Source organism: Sorex fumeus, unplaced genomic scaffold, assembly GCF_029834395.1.
Source record: "Sorex fumeus unplaced genomic scaffold, SorFum_2.1 ptg000018l, whole genome shotgun sequence".
NCBI lineage: Eukaryota > Metazoa > Chordata > Mammalia > Eulipotyphla > Soricidae > Sorex > Sorex fumeus.
Genome location: NW_026606075.1, coordinates 24,291,921 through 24,318,476, shown reverse-complemented (window position 1 = coordinate 24,318,476; position 26,556 = coordinate 24,291,921). Strand labels below are relative to the sequence as shown.

Here is a 26,556-nt window from a genome sequence, read left to right as displayed (position 1 = left end):
GGCAGTGCTCAGGGGACGAAATGGGATGCCAATGATCAAACCTGGGTCAAGTGGGTACAAGGCAAACACCCAACCAGTATACTATTATATTCAAATTCATTCAAATTCAAACTAAACAATATACAACCAAAAAGCTTGTCTTAGAAGAGCCGAACAACTACAGATTTTTATAGAAAAAAAATCATTTTAAAACCAAAAACAGAATCTTGATGATGGTCTTCTGAGTGTAGCTGGCTGTGCATGAGGGCCTTTGAGCTCTTCCAGGACATCTTAAGTGATCCTCAGCACTATGGGGCTGAAACAGCACCTCAGCCAGACCTGAGTAAGCACTGAACCAGTTTGGTTGGCCGAGCACCACCAGAGTGGTCAGGCACTAGTAAGCACTGCTTAGAAGAAAAGAAAAAGAACCCTACAAAACTTCATTATCTTCTAACTTATTAAATAATTTGGGGGAGGAGGGATAATAATGTTATCATCATAAAATAACTGAAGATTTTTACCTTTACAGTGGACTGGAAGCATGATACTTGCTGAACTTGTCTGCCAGAATCACAATCCCATACCTATATTTATGTTAAGAAATAATTTCTAAACAGAATTTTCAAGTCTTTTTTTGTTTTTTTGTTGGGGGACACACACAAGTGGTGGTTCTAGCTCTGCACTCAGGAATCACTCCTGGTGGTAGTGGCGCTCTGGGGACCTTATGGGATGCCAGGGAAAGAACCAGGGTTGGCCATGTGCAAGGCATGCACCCTACCGACTGTACTATCTCTCTGGCCCCCAGAACTTTAAAATCTTAATGGTGAGTTAACATTACAAATAGTATTCCTTTCAGTAGAAAATCTCTAAAGAAAGCATGGAATATTTAGTGCTTATACTATTACAAAAATTAAGTCAATTAGGAGAACGAGCCTACAATTGAAAATAAATTTGAAGTAGGCTTTTACTATTCAGCTCTTAGAAAATCCCAACAGAACAAATGGTTGGGATACTGAATCTCTGCAGTCATATTATTTAAATTTTAAGGTTCAGGGCCAGTGAGCACTCAAGGAGTGCGCACATGCCGTGTGTAAGAGGCCAGCGTCCAATCACCAACGCCAAACAATCCCCCGATGGCAAGTCTCCCCACCAGCAGCATCAATAAAGAAAAAAGAAAACAAATTTTAAAGTTTATTCATCAAAACCTAATAAACACTGAAAGTAGGTATGCGTGCTTTTAAAAAGTATCACATCCATTAATATTTCTCAATGATATCCCTGGATGTACACGGCAGGATGCTTTGAAGAAATTTACTCACTGCTATCCTGATTCAAAGGAAACAATAACAATATATTCCTATGTACTGCATGCACAGTTCAATAATTAGAGGAACTCACATAAAATGCTGAAGGCTAGTTGGACTTAAGAAGTAATTTTCAAGAGAAGAAAGGCTGCTGGGCAGCTCCACAGCTCCCGGAAAACGCACCAGGTCCCAAAAAGAGCCGAGATCACTGGGAAGTCCCAGATGGGGTAGGTGCCACATCCCGCCTCCTTCAGATGGAACCCCGGTCACCATGAGCCTCTACAAGCATAGCTCGAGTATGCGGGAATCAGAACTTTTCCTCCAATCTGCCGGGACAGCCCTGGCTCCCAGATACCCTCTGATTCCAGAAGTCATGCCCACAACCCACCCTCCAGCGCCATCTTTACAGCACACAGCCGCAGAGAAGAAAGGCTGCTGGGTGGCTCCACAGCTCCCAGAGAATGCACCAAGTCCCAAAAAGAACTGAGATCACCGGGAAGTCCCAGATGGGGTAGGTGCCGCATCCCACCTCCTCCAGATGGAACCCCGGTGACTATGAGCCTCTACAAGCATAGCTCGGGCATGCGGGAACCAGGACCTTTACTCCAAACCGCGCAGTTGCTCATGTGGCCATGCAACATCTCCCTATATACAAAGTGATCAATGGAAAGTAAATCATCCAATGTTTCTCCCTGAAAATCAGGCTTAACTCTTTTACAAACCACAACACCCAATAGGAGAGAGAGAACAAAAGGGAATGCCCTGCCACAGAGGCAGGGTGGGGGTGGGGGGGTGGGGGGGAGGGATACTGGGATCCATGGTGGTGGGAAATGGGCACTGGTGGAGGGATGGGTATTCAAAATAAATAATTTAAAAAAATTAAAAAAGAAGTAATTTTCAAACTATTTACACCATTTCCTATAAAAACAAAAACATTACACTTACTGTCTAAAACACATTTCTACTAACTCCATATAAATGTATGATAAATATGGGAGCACTGTAGCACTGTCCTCCTGTTGTTCATCGATTTGCTCTAGCGGGCCCAGTAACGTCTCCATTATGAGACTTGTCACTGTGTTTGGCATATCGAATACGTCATGGGTAGCTTGCCAGGCTTTGCCATGTGGACGAGATACTCTCAGTAGCTTGCCGTACTCTCCGAGAGGGACGGAGGAATCAAACTCAGGTCAGTCAAGTTGGCCATGTGCAAGGCCCTACCACTGTGCTATCACTCCTGCCCAAATACGGGATATATATATATATATCTGATATATATATATCTGAAAAATGTTGACACTTAAAATTTAAAAACCCACCCTCAGCAATCAATTAAGTGTGTTAATAGCAAAGACCAGCAGAGTAAATTTAGCAGTCATTTTAGTACAAGTGACTGCAATTACTTTTAACAAGTCATTTAGCAATGGAAAAGGTTCTATACTGTATCTTACAAATAAAATTCATGCTGATACTACAGAAGAGCTCTGTACTATAATAGTAACTTTAATAATACCTCTAAATATTGCTATGGTACCTCAGCAATGCTCTAATAAAAAGAAAGCATTTTAGATTCTTTCTTTTTGCCAAAATTATACTGATACTGAATAAAAACAAGAGCTTTAGTCCATAAAATATCTGCCTTAATCCAGCAGTAATAAAATTATTCTGACCTAATCACTTGAATAATTTGAATGTCCTTGTTAATGCAATACTGCAATTATCACAAAAGAGTTTATTCTCCTCATTTAAACATTTTCTTGAATTGCTTACCTATTAGCAATCTGTCCAAAATTATTTCAGTTAATTCATTCATTTAAAGACTGTGATAAAGTATGTTTTGGTTTATGGAAGTCTAGAAACCTACTTCTTTGAACTAAGTCCAAAATTTACTTCACTAGATTAAAGCTATTTAAGCTAAATTTGCAGATAAAAAATAGCTTTATTAAATGCTAATTTACTAATGAAAGAGTATCCATAGCATTTAGCTATGCCTTCCACAAATTTAATTCCTCATACAGATATCACAGGGCTGAATTTATTGAAGGAAAAGATTCTGTGAAGGCTGTATTAGATAGGGGTTCAGGGGTCTGGCTCAGCAAACAGGCAGCTTGCCAGGTCAACCCTACACTGGCTGTGTGACCTTGCGCAAGCTACTCAATCTCCCCATGCCTTTCTCTTTCTCTTCTCTCACCTGCACATGAAGCTTAAAAAACACAAACCACAATGGAGTACTATGTAGCTGTTAGAAAAGATGAAGCCATGAAATTTACATACAAGTGGTACTACATGGAAGGTATCATGTTAAGCGAAATGAGTCAGAAAGACAGGGATAGACATAGAAAGACTGCATTCATCTGGGGAACATAAAGTAACAAAATAGGAGACTAACACCCAAGAATGGCCGAGATTAGTACCAGGAACTTTACTCCATGGCTTGAAGGCCAGCCACACATGCTGGGGGAAAGGGAGCTCAGATAGAGAAAGGAGCACCAAATAAAGGGTGTTTGGAGGATCCTCCCAAGATGGGAGAAGCATGCTGAAAGTAGACTATAGACCAAACATGATTGCCACTCAATGCCTCTTTTGCAAACCACAACACCCAAAAGGAGAGAGAGAACAAAAGGGAATGCCCTGCCACAGAGGCAGGGTGGGATGGGGAGAATGGGGGTGGGAGGGATACTGGGACCTGTGGTGGTGGAAAATGGGTGAGTATTTGATCATTGTATAATTGAAATCCAAGCACAAAAATTTGTAAGTCTACAACTGTACCTCATGGTGTTTCACTAATAAAAATTAAATTAAAATTTAAAAAAAACACAAACCAAAAAAAATGCCCTTTTTTCAAAGAACTGCTATATAAGAATTAAAGGAGTGAATGTATATGGAGAATCATGCCTGATACACCTATTTTATAAAACTCCATGAGAGTTATCACATACTAAACATATTAAAGTTTTAAATATGTTTTAAAACTTTATAACTAAAATTACAAAGAAAAGGTAATTTATGTTTATTATTTAATACTAAACTATAATAACCATTGGAAAAATGGTGAATTCTCTTTTTTTTATTCTAGAAAAGCATTTTTCTTTATAAAAGTAGGGGGAAATATGAGTTTTTCTCCAGTCCAACTCATCCTTTTCTAAACTGAAAGCAAACTAAAATAATACATATTTTAAGCCCACATTCTCCCATTTTCCTTCATTTTACATAGCACTGTAGCACTGTCCTCCTGCTGTTTATTGATCTGCTCTAACAGGCACCAGTAACGTCTCCATTGTAAGACTTGTTGTTACTGTTTTTGGAATATTGAATACGCCATGGGGAGCTTACCAGGCTCTGCCGCACAGGCAGGATACTCTTGGTAGCTTGTGGGACTCTCCAGAGGGTTGGAAGAATCGAACCCAGCTTGGCCACGTGCAAGGCAAACCTGCTATGCTATCGCTCCAGTCCATTTTACATAACCTGATACAAATAGTAACTCTGAAAAGAACTGCATTGATCATGGTGTTTTGATCAATAAGCCTTATTAGCCAGCTATTTCCATTCTAATAGTATGAAATGAATAATACTTTTAAGAAATATCTTAGGAGATCTAAAACAAAACCATTTTTGCTCGATTAGGAATGTTCAGACAGGCCCCAAAAGACTGAAGACTAATCATGCATGTGCTGGTCCCCAGGGTCACTAGAGCAACTCCATTCTCCTTCCAACTAAAGGATATAATAACTGTTCTATCAGCAGAGGCTGTCAAGATCAGCTGGCTTTTTTCTGTACAAGTTTCCAAGGAAGGGAATGTAATAATAGCTGTTATCTTCTGAGTGTGTCCATTGAGCTCCAAAAGTTTTTCTCCTGTCTGAAATACCAATAAAAATGTTAATAAGCACATTATTCACAACTTACATACATATTCTCAATGACAACATTTAGAAGAACCACCAAGAAATACACATATTCCATTTAAAATTGCTTAGAACTTACCATTAATTTTGAACAATTAAATAGCTTAAAAACTGATAGTAGCCATAAATAATTTTAATTATTTTCAAGAAGAAAATCCTAGGTCTAGCATTTGTTATAGCAAATGTATAACAGTATTTTTATATAGTTTTAATAATAGTGGTGATTAAAGCACAAAGATACCAGTAAATAATTCTGTAGGGAAAAATACCAGCGCTCATTATTTAAGTATTTGTTATTGAGTCTTCCACTGTTACAAAGTTGTGGAAGGTTTCCTCCCCATCCCATTGAGACCCGAGTTACTGGCTACAAACAGCCTCTCTGGCTCCTGATCAAGCTGATTAATGGCCATGATCCCAGAGACTCAGAAACAAATCTCGAAACCCAGCGGCTTTTGGCAGAAATACATCTGGACCACATACTAGGTGGCTACCACCTCAGAGCTTATAGGAAAGCCAGGTATGAGCCAGCGGTGACGGGGCAACTGCAGTCTTGTGGGAAGGGGGGCGGTACCAGCTCATCCTTTACACCCTACCAAGGTCACGAGTTGCCCCCCATGAGCAGCTCTCTGGCACGGCCATGGCTCCAGAGGCAAAAGGACTTAGTCCAGAGCCCAGAAGCTTGCGGCAGAAAAGTGAATGGTCCATGTGTTAAACTATGTTGCCAGGCCTCCCTGGGAGGGAAAGGATGTTGCTTCCTTCCACCCCCCCACCCCACCCCCAGCAGCAGCTATAGAAAACAAAGTATTTCATAATGCCTTTTCAGCAATTCTAATTGTTGGGGGGGGATTCTAAATAATAATGGTGCATCTTTTGGCAAAATAATGAATGTAATCAATGTAGAGAAAAGTTAAGTAGAAATCATCTGCCTCACAGGCATTGGGAGGGGTGGGAGGGGGGTATATTGGGGTTCTTGGTGGTGAAAAATGAGTACTGGTGAAGGAAAACGTGTTTGATCATTGTATGACCGAGACTTAAACCTAAAAGCTTTGTAACTTTACCCACAATGATCCAATAAATAAATATAAGAAAAAATAATAAATAAAATTATGAAAAAAAAGTTGTGGAAGGAAATAAAAACATAACCAAAATGTGTATACATATATGATATCCAATGTTCTATCAGTCACTCATGCTTCCTACTCTTCTGTGTAACACCATCAGCTATACCCACCATTCAATATCTTCATTTATCATTTCCTCTCAGACTTTCAAAAACACTTTAGTGGAGGTGCAATAACTTTGTACATCAATATCATAAATGTTAACACTAGTAAACATGCTATCTAAGGTACAGTAAATATTTTAAAGACTATTAAAAAATTACAGATAGAGATAGTGGGGAGAGCGCTTGCCTTGTTCACAAGCGACCCGGGTTGGATCCTCATCACAACATACGGTCCCTTGACCCCCCTAGGAATGCTCCCTGAGTACAGAGCTAGGAGTAAACCCTGAGCACTTACAGGTGTGCTGCCCACCCTACCCCTGTCCCCCAACCCCCCCCAAAATGAAGTCTAATGAGTAAAACAAGATAATAATCCAAATAAGGGTGAAAAGATGACTGTTTTAAAAGAGAATAATTTGGGAATTAAAGGATCAGAAAGAGAAGTCCTGGAGAGATTTAGTGATGTCTGCTAATATTTGTAATTTTTTTCTCTCTAAGCCCCTTCTGAGGCGCAGACTGGCCCCAGGGGTACAGCGGGTAATGCCAGGGAGGCCTGGACATACATGGCAGGCATGCACTCCACTCTGAGCTATCTCCCTAGTCCCAAAGCTGTTAATGTTTTGGGTGGAAATTAACTTTTTACTGGGCTCAGCAGAATGTAACTGGGCAGCAGAGTGCTTGCCTTGCATGTGAGAGGCCCTGGGTTCAATCCTTGGCACTACACACACAACACCACAAAGCCTTTTATTTTACTTCTAAGAAAATCAAATATGAGAATGCTACATTGTACCATATAACCATGTATAATGCTACATTGTACCATTTTGAAAGAAAAATTGCCTGCCAATATCAACACTTAATTTATAGAATCAATGCACAGCTGTTGATAAATTTTGCTCCATTAGATTAAAATTTTGTTTTTATAACTTAGCACGTTTGTCAGAAAAAAAACTAATTAAAAATCGTGTCTGTTATAAAATATTCATCCCTATTTTAAATGGGTCCAGACTAAATAACACCTTTCAACTATTAGTCTGAAATCAAGATACTGCTATACAGATGTAACCAACAGATAGTATTTAATATACCCTCAACTATACAGTCATATATTTACCAAACAATCCATAGAATCAATACATACCTGGGCATTCCACACAACTACAATTCCATCATCACCAGCAGATGCAAATCTGGTGAGAAAAAAAAAAGTTTCAAGAAAAAAAAATCACTGATGGTATGTATTTGCTAAGATTACTAAGAACTATGCAGAGCCTGGCAAGCTCCCCACGATGTATTCATACGCCAAACACAGTAACAACAAGTCTCACAATGGAGACTTTACTGGACCTGCTGGAGCAAATCAATGAACAACAGAAGGACAGTGATATACTGCTACTAAGAACAATGAGACCTGAGGGTGGAGCCATAGTACAGTGAGTAGGGCGCTTGCCTTGCACGAGGTCAGGCCAGGATCAAGATCTAGCACCCCATAATGTCCCTGAGCCCCACTAGCACTGTCCCTGAACATAGCCAGGTGTGGCCCAAAATCCAAAAATAAATAAATAAAATGATACGATCAAACACTGACATAATCACAGTTATTTACACTTACATGAACAACATGGCACAGAGAAGAGGGGCAGCTTCTTGGACAGAAAGTGATTTTCTAAGAGTGAAATGAAAGAGTTTGTGTCCTTTGTTGAAATCACTGTTCCTACACTTTTCTCTACAGAGGTATTTTAACTCTATCATCATTTTTTTTTTTCCTCTGAGGACGTGAGACCTCAGGACGATCCTGCCTTGGCTCCTGCCTCCATGTGTCACACTGGAGAATAAGCTCAGGACCTCACTCTTGCCTGGGCCCTTCCTAAATCACAGAGTCATTTTCCAGGTCCTCTCTCACTGGGACACCTATCGACTTAGCTCTCTGGGTCACAGTGCCTGCAGGCAGCACAAGGACTCAAAATCAAGGCCTTCTGTTCTATCAGCCATGAGTTTAAGTCACCAAGAAACCATCTATTCTATTAGATGGCAACAGTGACTATCCTGATAACCTCAGCAGGCATGGCAGTACAGTAGTTCAAACTAGCCTCACCTTGGCCTGGAAAGCACTTCAGCAATGAAGCCATCCATCTTCCAGGCCCAACTCTTTCATTTACAGCCAAGACCTTTCCTTTGCTCTGTGCGGCTCTTTTGATTGTTCCACTATGTTCTTGATTTGGAACATTAGAGCAAAGAGCATTATTTTTGTTTAATGAAAATTCTTGAAATGCAGAGAAGTTTGTTTCATTTTATAATGGAAAAAGATGAATCCAGTGATAGTTTATTTCTTTTTATCTCCCCTTTACTTATCTATTAAAAAACAACCATCCATAGTTTGCAGAGAAGATATCTATGACACAACTATCAAGAAAAATAATTTGTTGTACAAGACAGGGTCTGTATTACAACAAAATCAAGAAAGCACTGTTCACAAAAGTGATGTACAGCAATTACATTATAAGCATGTCACACAATTTGTTATTAATAATGTAGTACACAAGTTTGTAAATGGTTCATTAATTAAGCTAAATTAAGTCAAAGTTGTCTATACAATGTCATTTCCATTCACTAGAATTCAGGTTTGCTTCTCTGAATAAAAGAAAATAAGTACATTACAGAAAGACAGTTGTAAATTACATATAAATGGCTCCAGGCAGTATTAACTCTTGGTATATGATATTCCACTAGCCAAAAAAGACATTTAAAGAAATGAGTACTTCCTGGTGAGACTGTTTGTAGACTTTACAAATCTGGGTATGCTTTGAACCTCCTCATTAAGTTAATACTATTAGTTATGCAAGATTACACCAAGGAAAATGGAGCAAGGACAAAGGGGAATGCAAAAGTTACTTTGCTGCTGAAAGTATCTGTTTTGGTGAATTTTACTCTCATGAAAGTTCCATAAAATCTCACCAGTCGGCATTCCCAAGATTAGTACCAGAAATTTTGCTCTATGGCTTGGAGGCCAGATACACATGCTGGGGAAAAGGAAGCTCAGATAGAGAAGGGAGCACCAAATAAAGGGTGTTTGGAGGATCCTCCCAAGATGGGAGAAGCATGCTGAAAGTAGACTATAGACCAAACATGATTGCCACTCAATGCCTCTTTTGCAAACCACAACACCCAAAAGGAGAGAGAGAACAAAAGGGAATTCCTTTCCACAGAGGCAGGGTGGGATGGGGGGAATGGCGGGTGGGAGGGATACTGGGATCCATGGTGGTGGGAAATGGGCACTGGTGGAGGGATGGGTATTTGATCATTATATAATTAAAACCCAAGCACAAAAATTTGTAAGTCTACAACTGTACCTCATGGTGTCTCACTAATAAAAAGAAAAAAAACTCACCATTTCAGTCATATAACACAACACTCCAAACTGAGCCTCAAATTCAAACCACGTAGGCTCATTCCTAAGTCCCCCATTTGTACTCCCTGACTCTGACAAATGCCATTCTCAGTCCTCATTCCAAAATTCTTCCATCACAGGGGTAAAAAGAGATTATCCACAAGATAGAAAAGTGGTTAGATACAGACTATAAAAATGCAGTAATACATTTTAATATACAACTACGTATCTTTTACACAAAAGGGATCTTTAAACTTCATAGCTAATTAGAAAGCACACAAACTTATTTAACAGCCCACACCTAATATTTATTATTTTAAAGTGTAATATATAGACTTCGAGATTAAAAATAATTTTTAATTAAAACTATGAGTTCTGGGACTGGAGCAATAGCACAGTGCGTAGGAAATTTGCATGCAGCTGACCCGGGTACAATCCCGAGCATCCCATATGGTCCCTTGAGCACCGCCTTAGTGCAAAGCCAGGAGTAATCCTGTGCATCGCTGGGTGTGATCCAAAAAGCCAAAAATATCACGGTATCACGGTCTTCCCATTGTTCATCAATTTGTTCGAGCGGGCCCAGTAACGTCTCCATCATGAGACTTCTTGTTACTGTGTCTGGCATATCGAATACATCACGGGGAGCTTGCCAGGCTCTGCCATGCAGGCGAAACACTCTCGGTAGCTTGCCGGGCTCTCCGAGAGGGGCGGAGGAATCGAACTCGGGTCGGCCATGTTGGCTGTATGCAAGGCAAATGCCCTACCGCTGTGCTATCATTCCAGCCCAAAAAGCCAAAAACCAAAACAAAAATAAAACTAAATTAAAAAATATATAATTTCTTATTCTTGACCACACACATTTTTTTCTGAATTAAATACAATATTAAATATTGCCTTAAGTGTATCAAATTGCTCTAGAAGAGATCTTTAATAGCGTATGTTCTGGGTCTATTGATTTCTTTTTATTTATATAGTGATGGCAAGGAGGGCAGAACTCAAAGTCTTAAGCTTCCTTCAGTTTAAAACATCAACTTGAATCGATTCTTAAAACTTTAGTAATTGCTTTTCTCCCTATGGCAGATTTAAAATACATACTTTTTTTTCTAACCTTTTGATTTTTTAACTTCTCATTACTGTTTTATCATGTTTGAATCTCCTGAGTTCACAATGAGAAATTATTGAACTGAGAGTTCAGAAATGAGATATAGTGCATTTTACCTTCAACTTTAATTCTATCAGTAGTGAACAAAAGTTAAATCTAAACAATGCTCAAAAGTAATGCATGAAATCACAGCCAATTTCTTACTGCTCACAGGTCAATTATCCAGTTGGTGGATTATGCAGGCCATCCAATTCTCTTATATGTTCTACTGGGGTCTCTCTCCCTCTCTTTCTCTCTCTCTCTCTCCCATTTTCATATTCATATTACCTCCTCTAAAGAAGAAATACAAGCTTAGGAATGCAAATTAGTACAACTTTTGCGACATATTAATAAGTCTGACAAAATAACTGATACAGGGTTGAGAAATCATTCACAACTGCAATTATCCATTCTAGTAGAATGAATGGATAAGTGAATACCAGCTAGCTGCATCACATCCGCTTATCTTGAGCTAATCAACCTGTCCTAGTCATGCAAGTCATCTCCAAGACAGAAATGAAAATTCCACCCAAGAATTTCCTAATTAATAATAGTAAGATTCCCTACTATTACTATCTCACTAGACTGATCATTCACAATAGCAAAATACACTGCTGAAAGCAGCATGGAGCTATATAGAGGGAATCACTGACATGCCAATAAGGAGCCTCCCACTGGACTTTGGTGGTAGGAATGGAAACAGCAGTTCTGAGTGCGGTGTGAAGCCCAAAATTCAGTAATAAAACCAACAATTCAAATTCAAATTAGAAAAAAAAAGAACCTCAATAAGGTTTAAGCTACGTAAGGGGAAAGAAACACTAACTATACTGCCGTAATACTGCATTTAATAATCTTTTAAAAAATATTTTAAATTAGCAAATACCAAACAGTCAAATCCAAAGATAAAAATTTTTAAAGAAATTTTCTTTACCGGCTAGCAAGCAAATAATTTAATGAGATTTCATGCTCAGTATTAGTGTCAGTAATAATTACAATTGGGCTTGTCTCAAGACTGTAAAACTCAGTGATTATTTAGAAACAGACTACGTTCCATCGAGTCTAAGACATCACTAATTGTAAAATATTGTACTATTGTATATATTACTATAGGGTGAAAATACTCATAATCACTGGAAGATATCATCAACTATATGATGTAACTCAACTTCAGAGAAGTTCAAATAAGCTTCTTAAAATTACTAAAATCTGTATAACTCCCATGTTAATTGTTAAAATATGATACTTTCTGCTCTAAAAATTCTAAAAAAAAAATCTCTACCTAGGGAAGCTACAAAGTACTTAAGAAATGTTCGTTCAATAAATAAATCAACAAGTAAGCAAACCTTCAAGTGCTGCAAGGGTTCATTGAAAAGGATTAATAGTATTGGCATAACTTCATTTGTTTCTTTTATCATTTCTTTATTACTCTTCCATCAAATTTAAAACTCAGAATCCCACCATACACAAAATCAATTCCTTTGTTCTGAAGCTTCATTTCCATTCTTATTCACATCCTTGAGGTTTCCTTAACTTGAAATCACCTTTAAAATACTCATACACAGTTAAATGACTAATGACAAAAATTATAGGTATGAAATCAAGTTTAACAGGGTGAAGCATGGCCCAGTGAAAAGGTTCCGCCCTCTGGGCGTGGGCCGGAGCACATGTTTCGCTCTCTGGACATTTGGAAGGTTCCCTGAGTACTGCCGGGAGCAAACCCATGCACAGAGCCAGGAGCTGTCCCTGAGAACCACTGGGCGTAGTCCAAGAGCCAACCCAAAAAACCCATTTTACCCTCTTCTCTGCTAATTAAGAGAACTAAATTTATTGTGAGAATTGATGGTTCATTCACAAATTATTCATTTAGCAGTAAATATAAATTAAACATTGACAAAATAAAAACAGAGAATTCTTCCCCTTGAAGAATTCACAGAATATAGAACTAACAGCACTATAGGGTGCAGATCATGAATTCACTGAAAACTGTTATATCAATGTATAGAAATCATTCCCTTTAAACATCCTTTAGAACAGCTCTGAGAAGTATTCTCACTCATACCAACTGTAAGCTGAAAAAAAGCTGGGTCTCACATAGATTAGCATAAAACGTTCTCACGGGTAATTTCTATGTCCATGAACAAGTGCATATTAAATAAAAACTACTAAATTGTTATTTCTGTTATTTCAAAGATGTTATGCACCCAAATATAAAAGACATAATAAAATGTATAACCCATAACCTGAACATAAATATTCCTGTATTCAATATTTATATAACCATAAATCACTAAAAAAAATCAAAATAGACCATCATGGTAGTACATTAAAAAAATACCTGTAGTTTAACTTCTCACCTAATCCACATCAATCTTCTAATAATGATTGAACTAAAATAACAAGCAGTTTACATATGAAATTGAAAAATGTTAGTATATACCAGAAAATGAACACAACTGAAAATAAAAATTTAATTTAAAAAAATATCTTTAATGTATCTTGTATGCATCCTATAACTATTATTTTAAAAAATAAGAAGAATAAAGGATATAAGAGTTGCAACAGACATTCCAGGGAACTTCAAATAATTTTCAGGAGTACAGAGATACCACTGATTCTCTCAATCCAATCTGAATTTTCTCAGAGAACTTTTCAGAGAGTGAAGACTCCATTTTGCACGTGTTTTTGAGGTAAGTTTACATCTGGGTGGGAGGCTTCTCCTTTTGCAGGGAAGTCCAATGTGGTTGTGTGTCACATTATGTATTTTATGGGCTAAAGCGATAATACAGTGAGTAGGGAATTTGCCTTGCACGCAGCCAACCTGGGTTCAATCCCCAGCATTCCATATGTTCCCTAAACACCATCAGGTATAACTCCTGACTACAGGGCCAGGAGTAAACCCTGGGCATTTCCAGGTGTGACCCAAAAAGACCATTATATCTTTTACTCCAGCTTTTGCCAGCTATTATTTTATTTAATTGATATGTTCATGTTCGTCTGTCTGATTCCTGCACCGAACAGTATTTAAGGAAAAAAAGTTTATTTCACACCAAAACAAACACTCTCATGTACTCACCAGCTATTCTCAATAATTATTACATCACTATCTACATTACTTCATCTGCACTTCCTCAAAACCTCCCTACACAGATAACTAAGAAGCAAATTCCATCAAGAAATATTTCTGTTTCTCTTAGGATTCTTTTTACACAAGATAAAATGCACATTTAATTCTTTTATATTACCATATACCCATTCTGATAAAATTTCCCTGATGGGTCCACAGTTTTTTCAAGTTTACCAGAACCAATCTAAGTTGGTGGGTTTTTTTGTTTTATGCTTGTTTTTTGGTTTTGTTGTGGGGCCACACCTGGAAATGCTCAGAGGTTACTCCTGGCTATGAGCCGAGAAATTACTATGCCTGGCAGTGCTCAAGGAACCATATGGAAGGTCAGGAATAGGACCCAGGTTGGCTGCATGCAAGGAAAATGCACCCACTGTACGACTGCCTCAATCCAATCTATGTTTTATACATTGCAAAGGTTTGCCATATCTCTTTTAAGATTTCTTTTTTTTTTTTTTTTTTTTTTTTTTGCTTTTTGGGTCACACCCGGCGATGCTCAGGGGTTACTCCTGGCTCATGCACTCAGGAATCGCTCCTGGCGGTGCTCGGGGGACCCTATGGGATGCTGGGAATCGAACCTGTGTCGGCCATGTTGGTTGCATGCAAGGCAAATGCCCTACCTTCTGTGCTATTGCTCCAGCCCCTAAGATTTCTTTTACTCTATTTATACCTTCTTCATAAATTTTTTTCCGTAAATTAAGCATCTGTCATAGAGTTCTCAACAATTTTGCTAGCTACTTTCTAATATGCACCTCTTTCAACCTCATTTCTAGTAATCAGAAAAATCAGATAATCAGATTCATATCTGAATATCTGCTAAGATCATTTCATAGCAGACTGCATATTTCAACAGAAAATAAAAATTCTGGCCCCACGTATACATTTCTGGAAGGGATGTGTGTGTGTGTATGTGTGTATTTATGTAGAGTCACAACTGCCTCAATGTGTTATTTCATAGGAGGTTACAAAATTACATATCCTCCAATTCTGATTCTTCCTGGCTTTCAAACTTCTATAAAAAGTTTCCTCTTATCAATTCTTACTCATCCCGAAATAGACTGCATAGATAAGCAATTTGTAAAGGCAGTAAACCTCTCTATCCCTTAACTTACCAATATTCAAAATAATCATTTTCCTAACTCTCCAAAGAAAATCTGTAAGTTTTCCTTTCAAAGTATCATTATTAACTCATGAACAGGCTGGAGCGATAGCACAGAAGTAGGGCATTTGGCAGCCAGCCCGGCCAAGCCGGGTTCGATTTCTCCACCCCTCTTGGATAGCCCAGCAAGCTACTGAGAGTATCTCACCCACACGGCAAAGCCTGGCAAGCTACCCGCCACGTATTCAATATGCCAAACACAGTAACAACAAGTCTCAAAATGGAGACGTTACTGGGCCCGCTCGAGCAAGTCGATGAACAAGGGGAGGACAGACAGTGACAGACAGAATAGATATGTAATAGATGGCAATCTGTTGCAGTTATTACCCCATCCTTGTTCATGCTCCTTTATGATTTTTCTAAGCTAATTTTAATGAGGTGAAATAAAATCATTAGAATGCTTATGAAGAGTATCTTATAAGCAAGGAAGCCTGGATTTACATAGAAATTTGAGATGTTGGAGCCAGAGAGATCCAGTAGGTAGGGACCTTACCTTGCAAGGAGGCAAGTACAGTAGGTAGGGAGCTTGTCTTGCACAGGGCCGACCTAGGTCCAAACCCCAGCACCCCTTATGTCCCACAAGCCCCAACAGGAGTGATCCCTGAGTGCAGAACCAAGAGTAAGCACCGAGTTTTGCTGGTTGTGGCCCAAGAGAGACAAAAAATTAAATTTTCTAGTAGAAATTTTCAGTAAATGTGTAATAAACCCAGCTACATTGAAAAAGTAAATTTAAGAAGTTTACTACTAAAATGAATTTGAAACTACAGAAACAATTACTTTTCTACTCACTTCTCTCAAATCTTAAAACAGAGGAGTTGGAAAGATAATAAAGTGAGGGCCAAAGAGACAGCACAGCAGGTAGGGCGTTTGCCTTGCACATGGGCGTTTGCCGACCCAGGTTCCATCCTCAGCATACCGTTTGGTCCCCTGAGTACAGCAAAGAGTGATTCCCAGAGCTCAGAGCCAGAACGAAGCTCTGATCACTGCCAGGTGTGCCCCCACCCGCCCCCCTAAAACAAAAGATAATAGAGTGGGTAATGTGCTTGCCTTGCCCACAGTCAACGTGGGTTTGATCACTAGCACCAATTAAGGTCCCCTGAGCCCTGTCAGACCTAATTTCTGAGATAAGAGTGGATGTGGCCCCAAAATAAAACAATCTTCACAATCTAGCTATACTTCCAAAATGTAAGTCAAAAGAACAAAATAAGAAGGAAAAAAGATGCTAAGGTAACAAATGCATAGCACCATTCCATTCTTCCATTATATGAGTCAAAGAACTATTCACCAACAACAGAAATTGACAAATTAACCATGAGAATCAATTATGGGGGTCTTGCAAAACAGTAAGGGGCCATTTTGAGTAAAAAATTTATTTTAATAAAACCTACCAGAATATAATCAAGATGTCAAAGTTCAATAAGATATGGAATGAGCACTTCACAAGTTTATATTATTAGTTTATATTATAATATAAACATATAATAATACATATTTAAATATATTAAATTTTATATAATATAAATATATAATACGTAATTATATATAATTATTTCTATTATATTATTTTGGTGTTATTAGAAATATATATAATGTTATATATATGTTATATATAACATCAGCCAAGTGGCACAAATGCTGAACGACTTTGACCGTGAATGTGGAAAGGTCGGACTACAGCTGAATCTTATGAAGACAATGTCTATGAGAAACAGCCTTGTTCCTGACGCTCCATTCGCTCTCAACAGAACCACCATCTCTGAATGCAACAGTTATATATACCTAGGTCGAGAAATCAACATGATGAATGACCTGGCACCTGAGTTGCGCAGGAGGAAGAGAGCGGCTTGGAATGCCTTCAAGAGCATTGAAGAAATAACTAAAAGGACAAAGAACCTCCAGCTATGAGCACATCTCTTTGATTCCACTATTGTTCCTGCATTAACATATGCCTCAGAGACCTGGACCCTACGAAAACAGGATGAGAACGCTATTCGGGTCTCTCAAAGAGGAATCGAAAGAACTATGCTTGGAATATCTCGATTCACTCAAATGAGAGATAGAATCCGGAGTTCTGATCTTCGTCAACACTCAAGAATCAGGGATGCTGTCTCATTGCCAAGACATCAAAAATCAGATGGGCTGGACACGTAATGAGGTTTACAGACAACCGCTGGACTAGAGCCATTACTGATTGGATTCCACGGGACATCAAAAGATCACGTGGACGCCCACCTATAAGATGGTCAGACTTCTTCGTCAAGACCCTAAATGATCGGTTTGAGGCTCTGCATGTTCCTAGAACAAACAGATACCATTGGGCTACGTTAGCACGCAACCGGGATGAATGGAGACGTTACTGGCACCTGCTCGAATAAATCGATGAATAACGGGGATTAAGTGATAAGTGATTATATTATTGGTTTATGTTATTGGTGTTACTGGTCCTCGAATTCATGATAAAAAAAAAAGGAATCCACTTACACTCTTTTCTAGATATAAGTGCCTTAATAACTGTGAATGTTACACTTTTTTCAAGCTAAGAAGCACTAACCAGTGTCACAGAGTTTCTTAAACAATTCCCCAATGCCATGGCCTACGAGTTTACAAATGCAGTTTAGAAATAAAAAAAATGCATCTTCCAACTATACCGTTATGTGGCCTTCTAGATACCATTACTACAGAATATGGTATTCTAATTACCTCCAGCTATTGAATAAAAGCACATTTCAGTTATCAATTCATTTATACTATCTTTGCTACCTGGACTTAAGTAAGGTAAGGTGAAGTGTGGAACACATTCCACTCTCAAAGACTAAACATGCAGTGTGGGAAACCCTGGTTATTTCACACCAACAGCACTACACTCAAAGGCACTCTTCCTTCCAGATTCCCCAACTGAACTACAGAGACTCTCAGACTGATTTCTATTCTATGAATATTCCTGAGAAAGAATATTCTTAGCTTAAAATGCTTTTAAAGATGTGGCCTATCATCTATCTGCTGCTTGCAAACTGTGTCCCCATGCTGGGTTTGTTCAGTTTCTTGTGCTGGTACAGCTTCACCAACCATCATAGGGGTACATTTTGCTGTTCAGTCTGGTATTTTCTGGGTCATCTGATTCTTTTTGAAATAGGATCACCATCCTACATAACCTTGTCTATTTCCTGGAGGAGCAAGGAATGGTCAAATGAGCAACATAAGAAAAAAAAAGCTATTTTTAAAATGTGTTATGAACTCAGTTTAGTTTAATATGTCAAACGCTAAAGTATTACATGCAATTTTAGCACAGTCCATTTTTTGGAAGACTCTTGCTGAGGCTTGGCCTTCTTTAGTGATCTCCCAATCAATATGACCCTCACTTCATGTTCAAAAAATACTAAAGAAGAAAAGAAAAGGCAGCTGTCTGTTAGGTTATACAGGATTTATTTGGTATCTTCAAAAACCAATCTGAGAAAATTTTCCACTCACTGACTTTAGCTGAGCCACCAAGAAAACAAGAAAATCCTTCTGCAAAATTCTCAATAAGATGATATTATCTAAACACCTGAAGCATGAAACCTGGATTACAACAGCTGACAGAAAAAAAAAGTAATGTCTACAGAAACTAAATAAAAACACTGAAAAGTCTAACAATGTAATATTAACTTTAAAACTGGAAAAAGATTCCTGCAATTTTACAAAGCATAAACAAAGTTAAAAGCACCAATAAAGATAATTTTAACATAACTACTGAATTAAAAATAAAATTTAGAGCTTTTAATTTTCTTTATAATATTTATGTAAGTTAACTTTTATAACCTTAACAACACTATTTAATTTCCCATTTTCCACATGGCAGAAGTATGTTAAAGCAGACTGAAATTTCTACATGTCTGACTAGAAAGCTTCATACCTAAAGTAGAAGTAAATTTTGACAGAGTTATGACTTGAGTACAAAGAATTAAAATGTAACTAATAGTAATACCTTCACTTTATTTCCAACAGCCAAAAGGTGGGTGCTTCAATTCATCCTAGACTTTCTAATTCTCTGCAATAAATAGTAAACAAGGCCACAAATTATTCTCCCTCTCCATAGCCAATGTCGTTTGTAGTAAGTCTTCAATGCCTCTCCCAATTGGAGGTAGTTTATTTATCCACTCAGAGAAAATGGGTCCGCTCCTAATTTGCTGAGGCCACTGAAAATATCACCAAAAGGATTAAAAAGTGTTTACACAGGAGCTGCCCTTTCACACTGGAGATTTCCCAGTAAGAACTCCAAGTTCACTGCACATATAAAAGCACCTCAGCGGCCACACAAAGACATACCAAATCATCCTAAATGAAACCTCTAGGAACCAGTCAATACCAGCCAACTGGATTGGCTGAACCTAACCAAAACCTGCTGACCCAGGCACAGATAAAAAGACTCACTGACATTATCTATATTATCTCATCTGCATTACCATGGATATGGATAAAGCACCATATATCATGGTGTTTTAAACAACCAAGTGTGGAGTAATAACTGACAGAACAATGGAAAGCTCACATACTCACCTATCACTATTATTTATAGAACATTTACTCTATCACTGAATAAGCACCACTGGAAGCGGTGAATATTTAGTATTTATCCAATGATCATGACTCTACCAGACAGACCCTGCTGCTGACTCTCCTAACTGGAATAAGTGAAGAAGACATTTCAGAAGACAGAACAATGAACATGTAGTTACAATGGTTAATCTCAATAAGTATTTGAAGATCACAACCTGAAAATATTCTGCTTACTTTTTATTAACTTTCTTAGACAACACAATTTGAGAACTGCCTACAGAAAAAATATTAACGTCCCTAGCAACTTACTATGGTAAGGTATGGTAAAAGAAAAATCGAATTGCCCAAAATCCTACCTTCCTAAAAATGTTTCATTTCAGAGAATATCACATCAATAAGCAAAGCAACTCACATCAATATCACATCAATAAGCAAAGCCACAATAGGTATTACCCCCCCCCCCCCCAAAATAGTGCCTGCCATAGGCAGGCTGAGGAACAGGGACAGGAGAGAAACTGGGAACCTTGATGGAGGGAAATGGACACTGCTGAAGAGCCTACTGTTGACATACTGTCTGCCTGAAACTCAATCAGGAATAACTTTGGAACTTTGGAATTCACAGTATTTCAATAGGGAAAAAAATGTTTTGTTGTTTTGTTTTTGTGCCACACCCAGCAATGCTGAGGGGTTACTCCTGGATCTGCACTCAGGAATTATGCCTGGCTGTGCTCAGGGGACCATATAGGATGCCAAGGATCGAACCTGCCTTAGTCAGGTGAAAGGCAAATGCCCTACGCAGTATACTATCACTCTGGCCCCCTAGGAAAAAAAATTCTTTTAAAAATATAAGTCAAAAGAGTATCAGAAGTGACAGAATTAGGAATAATCATAGCAGCAATTATCCAGAGTGAAAGAAGAAAATATTTCAAAAGCATAGCAGAAAATTAGAGATAGTAGTGGTAGATCTTGGCAGAAATAAGTGAAGGAGTCAGGATAGTATGTAGCAAGAACACTTACAGTGTAGGGAATCTTTCACTCATTTAACAACTATTAATTATCGGCTACATGGAAGGCATAGATACCTTGCACTAAGATTTTTTGGTAAATAAGAAAAATATGGTCTCCTTTCTCACAAAGCTTATAATCTAAAGAAGAAAACTATTGTTCATACTATCAGTTGTATGATTTTTACTGGGACACATTAAGTAGTAAGCATTTCTAAGGATAAGTATATAATTATCCTACATAAATAAGGGCTTCAGAAACATGCAATTAGTAATGAACTAAATCTACAGTTTTAAAACCTACACAATATCTTACATGTTACACAATTCAGGATAATTACACTTTAAAAGAGTTTCATCATTAACCAAAAATTTAAATACCTTACCTCCCATTAGAAAAATAACACATTTCCCATATTTATTCAATTTAAGGTTCCTTAATTACAAGAGACACCTGAATTTTCAAGTCATATGCTTCCTCTAAACAAGAGTATTTCAAAGCGTTCAAAAACCCTCAAAAATAATCATTGAAACACCAAACTGACTTTTAGACAAGAAATTAGATAATAATTTCATCAAGATATAAATGTCAATTTCTATTAAATGCTGCTAAAGATCAGTTGTATAACCTTTAAAAAAATGAATTAATTCTGAAGTTGATTCAAATATGAAATTCCCAAAAAACTTTTCCATTAGGAAATGAACAAGTAGAGTTTTTTTTTTTAATTTTTATTAGTGAAACACCATGAGGTACAGTGGTAGCCTTACAAATTTTTGTGCTTGGGTTTCAGTTATACAACGATCGACAAGTAGAGTTTCTTACCTGTAGTCATCTAACTGGACCAGAAATCGTACAATGTCATGATGTGCTTTTAGTACAAGTAGTTCAGTGTAGGGATTCTGGGTTTGTTCTTCACCTATCGTCTGTAAAGGAGATTTCTTATATTGAAAAAAAAAGGCAAAAATAAAAGAGAGAAGAGAGAAAAAAATGAAATGATTTATGATGAAAGACCATACTGGAATCAAACTTTATTAAGAACACAAGATTTTAAAAAGCTGCATGCTCTAATATAACATTTCCTCCGATAACAACCAACGGCGTACTTAAATGAACATTTCTCTGACAATAAAATCATACAATAAATTTTTGTATTTTCAAGGCACATTCTATTTACCAAACGGATGTATTTTACAGAAGTTACACCTCAAAATACCTGACCTTTAAAAAAAGAGAGATAGTACAGCGGGTAGGACCTTTGTCGACATTGCACGAAGCCAATGGGTCCCCTGCGTCTCACCAGGAGTGACCCCTGACCACAAAGTCAGGAGTGCTTAGCACTGTCCTGAGCACTGCCAGGTGTGACCCCAAAACAGAAAACAAAACGGAAAGAAATGAATGGACGAGCCAAATTCAATACTTAGATCATATATTTCTCAATTAAAAATTGAGAGAATAAACACCCCGTTGAGTTCACCCACCTCCTTGAGTTCACTCAACATGTTCACTAAATTTGAATAGAGGAATGAATAAAATCATTTATATCAGTGGATTCAATCTGGGAAAATATAATCTTGATGATAATTGCAAAAGAAGTATTCAGTGGCAATTCACTTGCCAGACACTGAACAAAGTACATATGGCATATAATTCATAATAATTCATTCTGGAAGGTGGTTGTTAAGTAAACTCCCCTTCTATTGTTAAATGCAGTAGTACTTCATGGGGGAAAAAAACACCCTACATCTCAAACGTGACACCACTTACAATCCAGACCAGTTAACTGTTGCTGAGACACTATCTTAGGCACTGGAGAATATTCAGCAGCATCCCAAGCCTCTACAGACTAGATACCAGTGAAAACCAAATATTTTCCCCAAAGTTGCGACAATCAAAATATCTCCACTCATTACTGTTTCCATCGGAGCTAGGTGGGAGGGTACTGAAGTGACAGATGAGGATTAAGGCTCCAATCATACAGGTGGCTGACCTAGTCCCCTCCAATGTATATGGTCCCCCCTGTACTTGCCAAGAGGGATCCCTGAGCACAGAGCCAGGAGTAAGCCCTGAGCACCACCTGTGGCCCAAAAACTAAAATAAAATTTTAAAGACATCAACAAACGTCCCTGAAAGGGATAAAATGTCAGCAGAAACACTGCTTAAACTAGAAAGTTGGGAACAAAGTTCTTTCATAAATAAGGGGATATCACTGGTCTGATAAATTCGGTAGTTTATACTTTTCATATTGAACGTGTACAATTTAACATGCATGTTTTCCAAAAATACTCAAACCAAAGCAGTAATTTATCCCATCTACGTAGCATTTAGTATGACGAGAAAACCAAAACCGAATCTGAAAACTCTTTACCCCTTCCTTCAAATTAAAATCTGCTAGATACAGCACAACATTCAATTCTTCGATTAACTGAGCTAATACAGAACTGTCCTGTATATACTGTACTACTCAATTCTTCACGTTTTCCCATTATCTTCAGGACTTCGGCCCATCTGAAATGCACCTAGTTGGAAGAAACACTTTGTTTTTACAACAGACCAAACTCAACTACACATACGTGGGGAAGTTAAAACTGGGAAGTGAGGAGGCCCTTGTTATCCAGAAGCCAAGTCAAAATCCCTAACCACCAATATAACTGTGTCCTGGAAGAAATACAAAGAAACACTCATTCCCTTCATCTGTAGCACGGGAAGCAGGCTCTGGGCCGTCCCGTTTCAAAAACTCCAGAATGTGTAACATTTGTAACACTGCAAATGCAAACCTCATTAAGTTTCAATCACACCGTGGCGGTGCAAGAAAACAAAACAAAAACAACACGTGAGGCTCGGTTTGGAAACTGGGTTGGTGAATCGGAGAGTCACTACGCAGACTTTACAGGTCAGGGCAAAGGGAGCAGGGGGCGGGGGTCTTCGCGGCGGGATAGGTGGAGTTCACACTCGGAGCGCTCGCGCCAAGTCAGGTGCCCAGCAGCCAGGAGGCATCGGCCGGGGAGCTGGTCCCGGGACTGGGGTCCTTTTTTTCGTTTGTTTTGTTCTGTTTTGTTTTGGAAACCCCAAAGGAGGCCGGTTCTGGGAGCGCCTGGAGCTGAACCCCTTTGGGGTTCCTCCGCCCGCGTCTCCGCCGCCCCGGCCCGGGGGGCCCCTTTACCTCGGTCAGCCCCTGGGGTTCGCGGCCTCCCCCGATCAGCCAGCGCAACATCCGGGCAGCGGCCGCGGGCAGCCTCGGCCTCCTCCTCCTCCTCCTCCTCCTCCCCGCGGAGCTACGCCTCCGAGATCGGCCGGGATCGTCGCCGCCCGGGATCTGCCCGCGGGACTGACGACGGGACAGAAGCCGGCGCGCTGGGGGAGGTTTTTGTCCCCACGGCGCTCCCGTACTTGGAACCACTGGGCCCGGCTCGGGGCGCGGCGCGGGGGAAGCGGCAGCCCCACGGCGAGGGCGGCGCTCAGTGAGCACGCGCGTACGGGCGGGGGCCGGGGGGCGTGGCCGGCCCGGTGCGCTCGGCCTCGGCAGCTCTAGCGACCCCTGGTGGGCGCGCGGTGCTCGGTGGAGAAGGGGCGGTGTGCGGAAGGAGTTGAGTTTTGTCTTGGATTCATTCTTCAATCTAATGTTCAACTAGTTACTCCTATTAGGTTCCATTTCTGTAATTTATTTCCACGAACGTTTTTTGACTTAACTATTACAGTTTTTCTGAATCATGACGTATTTTTCAAGATTTTGAACGGTGTGTAACAAAGCACCCAATTTTAAATATTAAATATGCAGGCGACAAATCATAGAGGGATATATATATATATACTTATATACACATTTTCCGTCCCTCTTGGAGAGCCCGGCAAGCTACTGAGAGTATCCTGACCGCAAGACAGAGTCTGACAAGCCACTAAAACTGTAACAATAAGGGGTCTCATTACCCTGACCCTGAAAGAGCCTCCAACATGGCAGAGTTGTGAAGGACAAGAGGAGAGGCTGTTAAAATCTCAGGGCTGGGACTGTAGGATAACACTCTTTTGTCCTTCCTCAGGTAGCTTAGGTTTGTCAGGTCACACCCATCTAAGGACACTGAACTTGTATTGTAAGCAATGTCCTTTCTGTGTGGACACAGGAAGACAGTTAATATTATGCTTTGTAACTTGGGAGTTGATTGACTCCGAATAATATTTACTCCTGGGCATCTGATTTCTTGACTCAGTTGCCCTTAGTTCCTAGCACCCCAAAAGCAGGGTCCCGACGAGGGACTGAATGGACCCAGGGCAAGCAGTGAGCTACCCTGGCATCGAAATGGGCTAGGCCAAAGAGCCACGATACTCAACTATAAGTTGAGGGCATGATCATGGACAAATGCTGTCATGATCCAAAAGTAAGTAACGACGAGACTAGGACCCTGCTGGAGCTAGGAAGATTAACCTGGCCTGCAAAATGTATAGTGAGATGTTCTCAGGAAGAACCAAACTAAATTTATATCTCTCACTGTGCTCATACAGAATGACATTGCTAGAAATATTAGAAGTAGATTATTACAACTATTTAAGTAAATTACTAACTGAGGGAAGAACACACCCTTGTTGGGATCCCACCCTTGGGCGGATCTCCTAGTAATCTGAAGTAATCTCTGTAGATGAGATTTTATCCTTGAGTCAATCTCCCGGAGGAGTGGTCTTACCTCTCTTTGTTGATTCGTCAGTATTCAACCCACCTTTATGTCACCGCCTTATGTGACTGCTATATAAACTAAGACGTAAGCTCGGAAAGGGAGTCAGAAGTGAGAGAGCTCAGGCTCCAGAGATCCAGAGTCAGAGCCAGAAGGAGAGAGGTTCCAAGATTTGGGCCCAGGAGAGAAGGAGGCAGAGAAAGATAGGAGTGAAGAGGATTGGAATATACTACTATTGATATAGACCGGCCTGGCCCTCGTTTCTTCTTCGTCTGCCCTTGGCCAACAGCCATTCTGATCCAGGCCACACACAGCGGCTCAAGAGCTCCGAACGCAGGCGGTAAGACAGTGTCATCCAGTGAGCCCGTGAACACACAACCTTCGGTGTGATAAGATTTTACATGGGACGAATGGAGATGTTACTAGTGTCTGCTGGAGAAAGTTGATGAACAAATGGGATGACAGTGACAATGATAGCACTTGGGCAAGGAACCCCTCACCACCATTCCCTCCCTCTCCCCCCATCCTCAGTGCCCTAAGAGGCTGCCTGGAGAAAGTGTAATTCAAAGAGCCTTCTGTATCCAGACTAACCCAGTGGCAGGTGTGTCTAGAAAGAGTCTGGTCACTGTTTACGTGGACTAACAGAGAAGGGGCACCACTCTGGACAAGAGTTGGGTATGAAGGCAAAGTGATCCACAGGATACCGCTTTCAGTAACAGTATCTCAAACCTTAGGGCCTGAAAGGAAAAAATGGGGAGGGATGTAGGATTACATTGGTTTGTCTTTTCTCCCTTGCCACAGGGAGCTTAGGTTTATTGGCTTACACCCGTAACAGTGCTCCCGAGGCACTCCCATTCCTCTGTGTTTATCTTTAACCTCTCCCCTGTGCTCTCTTCCCCAATCGGTTAATCACCTATGTTCCCAAATCAGACCCTATTATGACTTGTAAAGTCAGATTCTTCAGAGATCTCTGAATTCTGTACTTATAAATGAAATATTGCTTTTCTCCTTCCCTTATATTCTTTGCATAGTTTACTATAGAGCAACGCCCTTTTTATATAGACACAGGAAGACCGTTAATGCTATGCTTTTGTAACATGGGAGTTAATTGACTTTGAATAATTTTTACTCCTGGGCA

The 26,556-nt window shown here is 39.4% G+C and overlaps 1 protein-coding gene across 1 annotated transcript in view; it reads right to left on the bottom strand.

Moving 5' to 3' along the window:
* Window positions 1-24,199, bottom strand: part of WDR41 (WD repeat domain 41) — a 45,981-nt gene extending 21,782 nt beyond the window's left edge. The window contains exons 1-6 of the mRNA XM_056112539.1: window positions 23,918-24,199; window positions 21,580-21,695; window positions 7,549-7,597; window positions 5,014-5,139; window positions 1,876-1,881; window positions 501-563 (exon numbers count right to left, since the gene is read on the bottom strand). Of these exons, the coding sequence (XP_055968514.1) occupies window positions 501-563; window positions 1,876-1,881; window positions 5,014-5,139; window positions 7,549-7,597; window positions 21,580-21,695; window positions 23,918-23,968 (411 nt within the window). The 5' untranslated portion in view covers window positions 23,969-24,199. The remainder of the gene's footprint in view (window positions 1-500; window positions 564-1,875; window positions 1,882-5,013; window positions 5,140-7,548; window positions 7,598-21,579; window positions 21,696-23,917) is intronic.
* Window positions 24,200-26,556: the final 2,357 nt, after the last annotated feature.